The sequence below is a fragment of the Mesoplodon mirus genome, assembly GCF_964341445.2.
Source record: "Mesoplodon mirus genome assembly, chromosome: 14".
Classification (NCBI taxonomy): domain Eukaryota; kingdom Metazoa; phylum Chordata; class Mammalia; order Artiodactyla; family Ziphiidae; genus Mesoplodon; species Mesoplodon mirus.
In genome coordinates, this window is record NC_138990.1 from 19,358,778 (window position 1) to 19,370,444 (window position 11,667).

Here is an 11,667-nt window from a genome sequence, read left to right on the forward strand (position 1 = left end):
CCATATCTCCTCCCTCTTGTGTCTCCCTCCCACCCTCCCTATCCCACCCCTCTAGGTGGTCACAAAGCACCGAGCTGATCTCCTTGTGCTATGTGGCTGTTTCCCACTAGCTAGCTATTTTACATTTGGTAGTGTATATATGTCCATATATACACTACCACTCTCTCACTTCGTCCCAGCTTACCCTTCCCCCTCCCCGTGTCCTCAAGTCCGTTCTCTACGTCTGCATCTTTATTCCTGTCCTGTCCCTAGGTTCTTCAGAACCATTTTTTTTTTTTTTTAGATTCCATATTTATGTGTTAGCATACGGTATTTATTTTTCTCTTTCCTTTTTTATTTTTTTCATCTTTTAATTCCTATGGGGTTGATCAATTCTTTACCAGTTAACATTCTCATTGACAAAAACCAATTTATATTAACTATAGTTATATATAACATATCAAGGGAGTACATGGGAAAATCAGAACACAAGACTTCTTCAGCTAAATAGAGTTCAACTCAGTTCACTGTTATGGGGACAAAGAAGATAACAAATACACTGAAGCATAAACAAAATATTACACTCAGAATAACAGCATTCCAGAAGAAAACAGAAAGCTGAAGATACAATAAAGGTCTTTAATTCCCAATATGTATAATTATATAATTTATTAAAATCAACATAATTCATGTACAAAATATTAACATGACAGTCATAAAGTTTGTTAAGCACTTCAAATACTGAAATGTTAAAACAGTAAAACTGCACTAAGCAACTTTTGCATCAAGGGATCTAATCCAGCTCACTAGTTCAGGCTGAACATTCACTCTCTGAAGTATTTCTTCAGGCATGCAAAAAACAGGGCTAACAGGTTTAATCTGTTCTTCTCCCCAAAGTGACAATCCAGCAATTCCAAATAGAGTATGAAAAGGATCTACCATATCTCCTGGCCTGTCCGCAAATCCTCCCGTTTCTTCATCTTGACGTGCTAAAATGAATCTGCGCAGTTTCTCTCTGTCAATCTGATGAAGCCTTCCAATTATCTTTAGGGAAGCCAACACCCACCAAGAATAGCGTACATCTGGTAACTTCTCTGGCCTTCCACTGAGTCCACCTGATGGAAGCTGTCGTTCACAAAGCCACCAACCAAGTAAATCAGAATTTACTCGATGCAACTGACTAGTAATAGCCAGGAATCCTGTGCAACAATAGATCTGCCCAGCATGGGATTCAGAAGCTGGCCTGCAACCAAATCCACCATCAAAGTTCATACATGATAAAACAAATTCGATTGCCTTTTCCACATTAATAGCATCCAGCTTCCCCAATAGAGCCAAAGTTGCCACCGCACAAAAAGAGAATGTTGTGTCGATTTCTCCCCAAATATCTCCAGCAAAAAAACCATCTTCTTTCTGTAGACTCTAGATATATTCTACAACTTTATTTACAGCAATAACATTAATACTATCATAGAGAGTAAGAATCTGGACGGCACTAAGAGTGTACAAAAGATGAGGATCGGGCTTCCCTGGTGGCGCAGTGGTTGAGAGTCCGCCTGCCGATGCAGGGGACACGGGTTCGTGCCCCGGTCTGGGAAGATCCCACATGCTGCGGAGCGGCTGTGTCCGTGAGCCACGGCCGCTGAGCCTGTGTGTCCGGAGCCTGTGCTCCGCAACGGGAGAGGCCACAACAGTGAGAGGCCCGTGTACCGCAAAAAAAAAAAAAAAAAAAAGATGAGGATCGTGTCCAATACTAGCACTTATTCTACCACACTCACAATTGGTATGGAAACACAAAAGACCCCGAATAGCCAAAGTGTTGACAAGACTTAATAAATGTCAGAACTTCTTCTCTATTCATGCGATGTAGCTGTCCCATGAGATCCATTACAGTCAGACCCCAATAGATGCCACTCATTCTCAAATATTCAGATATACAGTATTCGTAATCATCTTTCTTTGAGCCGTAGGATACTATATAATCTGGATGCTTCTGCACTAATAGGGTGTCGGGTGCATCTGACTTGATAATAACATCCTTCTGTGGTGTGCCCATGTCTGAGAGGGAAAAGAGCTATTTTTCTCTTTCTGACTTACTTCATTCTGTATGACAGTCTCTAGGTCCATCCACCTCACTACAAATAATTCAATTTCGTTTCTTTTTATGGCTGAGTAATATTCCATTGTATATAAGTGCCACATCTTCTTTATCCATTCATCTGTCAATGGACACTTAGGTTGGTTCCATGTCCTGGCTATTGTAAATAGAGCTGCAGTGAACATTGTGGTACATGACTCTTTTTGAATTATGGTTTTCTCAGGGTATATGCCCAGTAGTGGGATTGCTGGGTCATATGGTAGCTCTATTTTTAGTTTTTTAAGGAACCTCCATACTGTTCTCCATAGTGGCTGTATCAATTTACATTCCCACCAACAGTGCGAGAGAGTTCCATTTTCTCCACACCCTCTCCAGCATTTATTGTTTGTAGATGTTTTGATGATGGCCATTCTGACTGGTGTGAGGTATTACCTCATTGTAGTTTTGATTTTCATTTCTCTAATGATTAGTGATGTTGAGCATCCTTTCATGTGTTTGTTGGAAATCTGTATATCTTCTTTGGAGAAATGTCTATTTAGGTCTTCTGCCCATTTTTGGATTGGGTTGTTTGTTTTTTTGATATTGAGCTGCATGAGTTGCTTGTAAATTTTGGAGGTTAATCCTTTGTCAGTTGCTTCATTTGCAAATATTTTCTCCTATTCTGAGGGTTGTCTTTTCATATTGCTTATGGTTTCCTTTGCTGTGCAAAAGCTTTTAAGTTTCATTAAGTCCCATTTGTTTTTTTTTGTTTTTATTTCCATTTCTCTAGGAGGTGGGTCAAAAAGGACCTTGCTGTGATTTATGTCATAGAGTGTTCTGCCTATGGTTTCCTCTAAGAGTTTTATAGTATCTGGACTTACATTTAGGTCTTTAATCCATTTTGAGTTTATTTTTATATATGGTGTTAGGGAGTGTTCTAATTTCATTCTTTTCAATGTAGCTGTCCAGTTTTCCCAGCACCACTTATTGAAGAGGGTATCTTTTCTCCATTGTATATTCTTGCCTCCCTTATCAAAAATAAGGTGACCGTATGTGCATGGGTTTATCTCTGGGCTTTCTATCCTGTTCCACTGATCTATATTTCAGTTTTTGTGTCAGTACCATACTGTCTTGATTACTGTAGCTTTGTAATATAGTCTGAAGTCAGGGAGCCCGATTCCTCCAGCTCAGTTTTTCTTTCTCAAGATTGCTTTGGCTATTCGGGGTCTTTTGTGTTTCCATACAAATTGTGAAATTTTTTGTTCTAGCTCTGTAAAAAATGCCATTGGTAGTTTGATGCGGATTGAATTGAATCTGTAGATTGCTTTGGGTAGTGTAGTCATTTTCACAATGTTGATTCTTCCTATCCAAGAATGTGGTATATCTCTCCATATGTTTGTATCATCTTTGATTTCTTTCATCAGTATCTTATAGTTTTCTGCATACAGGTCTTTTGTCTCCTTAGGTAGGTTTATTCCTAGGTATTTTATTCTTTTTGTTGCAATGGTAAATGGGAATGTTTCCTTAATTTCTCTTTCAGATTTTTCATCATTAGTGTATAGGAATGCAAGAGATTTCTGTGTATTAATTTTGTATCCTGCTACTTTACGAAACTCATTGATTAGCTCTAGTAGTTTTCTGGTAGCATCTTTAGGATTCTCTACGTATAGTGTCATGTCATCTGCAAACAGTGACAGCTTTACTTCTTTTTTTCTGATTTGGATTCCTTTATTTATTTTTCTTCTCTGATTGCTGTGGCTAAAACTTCCAAAACTATGTTGAATAATAGTGGTGAGAGTGGACAACCTTGTCTTACTAAATACATTCTTTTTTTTTTTTTTTTTTGGCGTTACGCGGGCCTCTCACTGTTGTGGCCTCTCCCATTGCGGAGCACAGGCTCTGGACGCGCAGGCTCAGCGGCCATGGCTCATGGGCCTAGCCGCTCTGTGGCATGTGGGGTCTTCCCAGACCGGGGCACGAACCCGTGTCCCTTGCATCGACAGGCGGTCTCTCAACCACTGCGCCACCAGGGAAGCCCCTAAATACATTCTTGATGCATTAACGAATGGATGAATGCCCAAGAAATTTCCTATTTTCTAGCAACCATGTTAAAAAAAGATGTAAAAACACAAAACAGGTAAAATTAATTTTAATATTATATTTTATTTAATTCCCTATTTCCAACATATGATCACTTCAACATATAATCCATATAAAAAAATCATGGAGACATTTTATGTTCTCTTTTTCATACTAAGCCTTAGAAAGCCAGTGTGTATTTCATGCTTAAAGCATACCTCAGTTCAAATGCTAAATTTTCATCAGAAACACTTGACTGGTTTTTAGATTTCATAAAATTTACCATTGAAAAGTATTTTCACATGCCCAAGTTGTTTGAAAATTACTTCAAAGTTTTCTAGTAACTGAATTGTCAGTTTTTAAATTTAAATATTAAAATTAAATCAAAGTAAAAATTCACTCCTTCACTCATACTGGGCACATTTTACATACTCAATGGCCACAGGTGCCAGAGGCTACACTATTGAACAGTGTAGGTCTAGTCCACATAGACATTCATGCAGCTAGGAATTGCCCTTTCCAAAGATTGCCACCTTCCCTTGTCTGCTGTCCTATGTTGGGATCTGGAACTTTACATTCCGATTTCAATATAAAGATACTTTCCTAAGCTACTATGTAGAAGTGAGGTAGCCTGGGACTATCAAAGTCCTCCCTCCCCCAATAGCCAGTGAAAATTTCTGTTTAACAATAGCACTGATTGATGCTATTTTCTTTCTTTGCCAAGGATCAGTGGACTACACTTCCAAAAAATGTTAAAAACCTTAACTAAGGGAAGCAGAAAGCAGTGAGAAGTCCCTGGGTCAGCTCTCTCTCCAGCCTCTAAATTGAGAGCCTCTGAGAATGACATAGAAGGAGAGCTCCACGCCCCCACCCTCCCAGAGCCAGGCCACCTGTCTCCTCCTCCCTCCGCTAGGCTCAGTCAGAAAGGAGGATTTATTTCAGCTAAGAAACTGAACACCAAATCAGGGCATTCTTTACACTTTGGCATAAACTCAAGACTTGCAGAAGCCTTGGAGTCTCCTCACCTCCAGGCCATGCCCTCCTAGCCTCTCAAGGCTGGTCCTTGCAGCTTTTGGGAAGAGAAGCAGAATCAGTTCCAGGGCTCTGCCTCAGGGAGGCCACTGCCTTGCAGTGAACCCAAGGCCAGTCTTTTTGGCTGAGATTCTAAAACAGGAATCAGAAGGGAATCGGGTCTTCCCTACTTATATCATGGACTCCTGTGAAGGTCAAAGGAGAATACATATTCCATGTAAAAATACCTGGAAAAATGTAGAGTATTTTGTGCACCTGAAGTATCTTTTTAAAAAAAATTTTATTTTATTTGGTTATTTTTTATACAGCAGGTACTTATTAGTTATCTATTTTATGCATATTAGTGTATATATGTCAATCCCAGTCTCCCTAAAGTATCATTTTAAAATCATATTGGGGTTTCCCAATCATATTGGTGGTGAGTGGTTAAGAGTCCACCTGCCAACACAGGAGACATGGGTTTGAACCCTTGTCCAGGAAGATTCCACATGCTGTGGAGCAACTAAGCCCGTGCGCCACAACTACTGAGCCTGTGTGCCACAACTACTGAAGCCCGCGCACCTGCAGCCCATGCTCCGCAACAAGAGAAGCCACCGCAATGAGAAGCCCGTGCACCACAATGAAGAGTAGCCCCTGCTCACCGCGACTAGAGAAAAGCCTGCACACAGCAACAAGGACCCAATGCAGCCAAAATTGAATGAATGAATGAATAAATAAATAAATAATAATATTTTTAAAAAATCATGTTGGCTGCAAGTCTTCCAACATACGCCCAGGAAGGACTTAAAAGTTAAGCCCAACAGGTTTTCTCAGTTCTCGATGGGGATATAAATTGGAAAAAAACTTTTTGGAGGGAAATTTGTCAGTATCTACCAAAATGTTAAATGTTCATACCCTGGGAACCATAAATCCCACATTTGCGGGTAACCAGAGGAATACTCTGTTGAAAAAGATGTATATACAAGGGTTTTACTGCAGCGTAGTTTGTAATAGCAAAATTTAAAACCTGCCTCAATTTCCAACTGTAAAAGAGTTAATAAAGAAATCTATGGAATGACAGAGACCTGTGTGTTCTGTGCAAATGAGGCCATAACATTTTGATGGTTTATAAAAGCAGATTACAGATAGAATGAATAAATATGTTATTCATATTGCACTAAAACTGTGGACAGCATCAGTAAATAACCTCTTAGAAGATGGACCTAGTTAGACCTTTCACTTTTTACTTTTTGTTTCTCTATTGTTTGAATTTTACTTTGAGCGTATGCCACTTTTTGATAAGCAAAAGAAGTAAAGATGTTTCCATCGTTAAAACAACAAAAGAGAAAAAATTAGGCCAAAAATGTGCTAGCCAATGGGGATTCAAAATGATTTTAAAATGTGGTCCGTTCCTTGAGGGAGTCACAAATTAGCCAGGCATATGTAAAGAAAAGAGCACTTCCTGAACTTCCAAAATCATTATCTCGGCTTTCCAAATCACTTTGTAAATTTTATTTTTAAATGATTACATGAGAACTTCCTTCCACAATTTTTTAAGATTTTTGTAGCTTTTGATGTTTCAACATATACTTTACTTCACTTTTTCCTTTGTTATTCATTCAGGAAATATTTATCATACACTTCACAGCCAGGTACAGCCAAGGCACTGTACTGTGCGCCATGGTAGAACCAAGGGATTTCATCTTCTGACGTTGGGGAGTTTGCAGTCTGATGGGAAACAGAGATTTATGTAAAGAATAATAATGCAAGATAGAAAAGGATAAGTACCCAAAGAGATGAACCAGATTAAGAATCCCGGGCTTCCCTGGTGGCGCAGTGTTTGAGAGTCTGCCTGCCGATGCAGGGGACACGGGTTCGTGCCCCGGTCCGGGAAGATCCCACATGCCGCGGAGTGGCTGGGCCCGTGAGCCATGGCCGCTGAGCCTGTGCGTCCATACCCTGTGCTCCACAACGGGAGAGGCCACAACAGTGAGAGGCCCGCGTACCACAAAAAAAAAAAAAAAAAAAAAGAATTCCAGGGCCTCAGAGAGCATGTCCTGGGGACTGTAACAGGCAAAAGGATGGCCAAGGCTTTGTGAAAGGGGGTGGGAAGGAGTGGTAGGATTTGCAAAAGCAAACAGCACTTTCCAGATTTAGAGCTGAACTGAGAAATGTATAGTAGTTACAGCAAGTGCTGAAGCTTACTGCTGTTGTTTTTATTTCCAGTGACTAAATCCGACCCTCCTGCACACACCCACTCCTTTGTGTCGTTAACCAAAACCGGAGCACAGGGACTGGGTGCCACTGGTGGTCTACACTCCCCTGCCCCCAGGAGCATGACCCAGGGGTGGGCTGGGGGAGCCGTGGCTGAGTTTTGGCAGTGCTGCTTCAGTGTTACCACCCCTCGTACCATAAAAGCAGCTCTTGGATAGACTTTTCTGGTAATTGGAAACCCCTCAGCAAACCTGATCTCTGAACTGAGTCAAAAGTCACATGTGTGTGAAACCCACACTCCACCTCCTGCACATCTGAAAAGAGCTCAAGTTCACCGGGGCCCTGACACCAGCAGCATGAGTGGAACCAGGCCCTTGAGCAAACGTCTCTCTGTGAAACAGCAACTCTAACAATTTCCTCCTAAATCCTTATTTCAACATTCTAGAATGTCCCTCAGTAAAGATGCTCATTGTCTCCTTTTTAATTTGTTCTCACCGTGGTTTAAGGAAAGCTTGCATGAAGGTCACCCCTTCCTCTCCCAATAACCAGGAGGAGCTGAGACATGCGGCTGGTGGCTGTGATGGAATAAAACACTCTAGCAAACACCTGGGAACCACTGAGACTGTCAGCACAGATGTTCCAGGGCACAGTTGCCAGGATGGTTCCCTTGCATCCTGCTCTGTAGACATTTGTTAAGCGGTGAACATGTCCCAGGCACAGGGGATGCAAAAATGGTTGACCTGGTCCTTAACCTCCAGGCAGCTGTGGGCTGGTGACAGAGACATGGCAAATCAGATTAACAGCTGCCATTATCTGGGGCTTCCTCTGGGTCAGATGCTGTGCCAGTGTGGTCTCAGTCCTACTCTACAACCCTGCAAGGTAGGTTTTGTTAGATTCTTTTTTTTTTTTTTTTTTGCGGTACACGGGCCTCTCACTGTTGTGGCCTCTCCCGTTGCTGAGCACAGACTCCGGATGCGCAGTCTCAGCGGCCATGGCTCACGGGCCCAGCCATTCCGCGGCACGTGGGATCTTCCCGGACCGGGGCACGAACCCGTGTTCCCTGCATTGGCAGGCGGACTCCCAACCACTTGCGCCACCAGGGAAGCCCGGTTTTGTTAGATTCTTTCCACCAATGAAGCAGCAGAGAGCTCGCGGGGCCCAGGGGAGGCGAGCAGAGAAGGGGAGCGCGAGGTAGAGGCTGGGGGAGAAGGGGTCTGTCCACAGACAGCTGAGGGGCACCCAAGGCCTGCAGTGAAGAGCAGGAGAGCACACAGAGCCTGGGGATCCTGATAAAGCAGACAGGACTGTATGAGGCAGGGGGACAGGTGGGCAAACAGCCCTGAGACCAGCGAGGTCTACAGGGACAGAGTCCCGAATCCAGGAGGCTGGAGAGAAATGGCCCCGCTCGTGACCAGAAAACATGCAAGGGCCCTGCCTCCAGCGCAGAAGTGCCCTGAGCTCTGTCTTCTTTTCACCCAGGAATTTTCTTCCCCTCGGTAGCCTGCTTACCTCGCGCATTGTGTGTTCACCACAGACCAGATTCTCCAGTGGGAGCGAGTGGACCCTTGGGCTGGTCGGCTGTGCACTGGTCCCAGAGGTTTATTTACCTTTTCCCCCATCTCCCAAAAGCTCTGCTGGTAGTGGTCAAACTCGACCTGTGACACCGGGCAAGACACACTTCCTGTAGAGGCTTGTTGACTCATGTGTATAATGTTCAGGGTTGGACTCAATGATTTCCAAGGTCCCTCCCGGCTCTCAGTATCCAAAGGCCTCAGTCAGCATTTTGAGAAGCAAGATGCATTCTCACACATCTTCACCTCTATTTGATGAGCTATTTTATTGCAATAATCAAACCTTGCACATGAAAAGAAGTATCCTAAGTCCTAAGCATCTTGTTACACATGGGGGAAAAAAGGTATCCTAAGCCCTAGTGTATTGACAGAATACGGAAATGTAAGTTTTGAAGATTTTACAAGTAGCTGGTGGGACTTCCCTGGTGGTCCAGTGGTTAAGACTCCACGCTCCTAATGCAGGGGGCCCGGGGTTCAATCCCTGGTCAGGGAACTAGATCCCGAATGCCGCAACGAAGATTCCACGTGCTGCAACTAAGACCTGGTGCAGCCAAATAAATAAATTTAAAAATATTTTTTAGGGCTTCCCTGGTGGCGCAGTGGTTGAGGGTCCGCCTGCTGATGCAGGGGGCGTGGGTTCGTGCCCCGGTCTGGGAGGTTCCCACGTGCCACGAGGCGGCTGGGCCCGTGAGCCGTGGCTGCTGGGCCTGCGCGTCCGGAGCCTGTGCTTCGCGGCGGGAGAGGCCACGACAATGAGAGGCCCACATACCGCAAAAAAATAAAATAAAATAAAATAAATAAAAATATTTTTAAAAAAAGTAACGGGTGTCAGAGAACGCAGGTTTTAATCTAGGTCCTATCACCTATTGGCTACTGAACTTTAGACTCTGCCTGAATCCCAGTTTCTACATCTTACAGTTCTAGGAAAGCATCTTACCGTGTACAGCTGTTGCAAAGATGAGATAAGATGATGGATAGAGAAGAGTTTTTGGAAAGATAAGAAACTAGACAAGTGTGTGTTAGGAATGGAATTTCCGGCATTAAATTCTTGATGGCCCATGATTTGGCTGGCACGCAAACAACAAGAGGAAACGTACTATGGGTGAACCCAGGCAATTATGGATCAGGACCTGGTAAAGTGGGGGAAAGCTTCCTGACAACATGAGAATTGGAAAAAGGTGATTGGATTTCAGCTGAGGAGAAGGGTGGGAGCACTGGTGAGCGTACGGAGGATTTTAGAGGAAAGATAGAAATTCATGAAGCAGGTTCTTCTTTATGTAAACATATCTCCTCCTACGGGAAACCAAGCACGGGGGTCAGAGAGTGCTGGAGTTCACGTTGCTTCTCAGATTGCTCTCCTTGGGATCATATGACCACCCCAATCACAGCGTTTAAGGATGAGGAAACAGACCAGGGAAGGTGAGGTGACTTACCTGGGGTCACAGGAGTGGGAGCAAACTCAAGGGACCCAGGAAAGGAAACATGGAAGAGTGAGGGGGGCAGTCAGCACTTGAGCCGGCATCTGGGGTTAGACAGAGGGCAGATCTCACCTCATTCCAAGGGGTTGTACAGGATCCCACCAGAAAAGGATTCTGACATCAAATATTAGAGTTAGGAGGCGACCTCCTCTGGTGTAAGAAGCAGGCTAGAACCAACGGGACACAGGTATATGCCTTAAGCTGTATCAAACTAGGTTCCGTGACAAAAATGTAAGTTTATACATTAGCCACCTCTATACAATATCAGTAGATTCCTCACATCACGGTGAAGTAATTTTGCATGCTATGTGGCTTCCCTGGGCACAGGATGTGCAAATGAACCACTGACAATTGGTTTGTTGTGGTCACATCCCCATTAAAATGGTGGAAATTGGGACTTCCCTGGTGGCGCAGTGGCTAAGACCCCATGCTCCCAATGCAGGGGGCCGGAGTGTGATCCCTGGCCAGGGAATTAGATCCCACATGCATGCTGCAACTAAGAGTTCACATGCCCCAACTAAGGAGCCCACATGCAGCAACTAAGACCCGGCACAACCAAATAAATAAATAAATATTTTAAAAAATTATTAAAAAAATAAAGGTGCTTAAATACTAATTGAGAGTGGAAATTATTATTGTGTTATAACTATTATATATTCAGGGCCTTCGATGTGTCCTGTGCTGCACTATTATCTATATAACCCCCAGTCTGCACAGGGACCCATTGACATAGATATTTGCAGACGAGGAAACTGATGCTCAGAAAAGTTAGGTAATTTGCCTAAGGTCACACAGCTGCTAAGGGGCAGAGCCCAGGTTTAAACCCAGTCATGCCTGGTTCCAAAGCCTGGCCGCTCTTCCCCACACCGGTGCGTGCTGCTCTAGGTCATGGTGACGGCCGAGAAGCAAATGCAAGGGCCAAAACTCTGGATGGTCCTTGTATCAAAATCATTAAACCAATCAAATGTTTCAATTTAAATCAGCAATGAAAATCATCATTTCCTGGACTGGGAGTTTGGGATTAGCAGATGCAAACATATATAAGATGGATAAACAACAAGTCCTACTGTATAGCACAGGGAACTATATTCAATTTCCTGTGATAAACCATAATGGAAAAGAATATGAAAAAGAATATATATGTATAACTGAATCACTCTGCTGTACAGCAGAAATTAACACAACATTGGAAATCAACTATACTTCAATAAAATAAATTTTTAAAAAATCATCATTTCCGCACTGTAACTACTGTTCT

General features: G+C 43.1%; 1 protein-coding gene across 1 annotated transcript; it reads right to left on the bottom strand.

The window, feature by feature from the left end:
* Positions 1-747: 747 nt before the first annotated feature.
* On the bottom strand, positions 748-8,878 carry LOC309815490 (uncharacterized protein; the record flags this gene model as incomplete). The annotated part of the gene is given in 4 exon segments (XM_082642370.1): positions 748-1,011; positions 1,013-1,044; positions 1,047-1,401; positions 8,870-8,878. Coding segments are annotated over 4 exon segments (660 nt in total).
* Between the last annotated feature and the right edge of the window lie 2,789 nt (positions 8,879-11,667).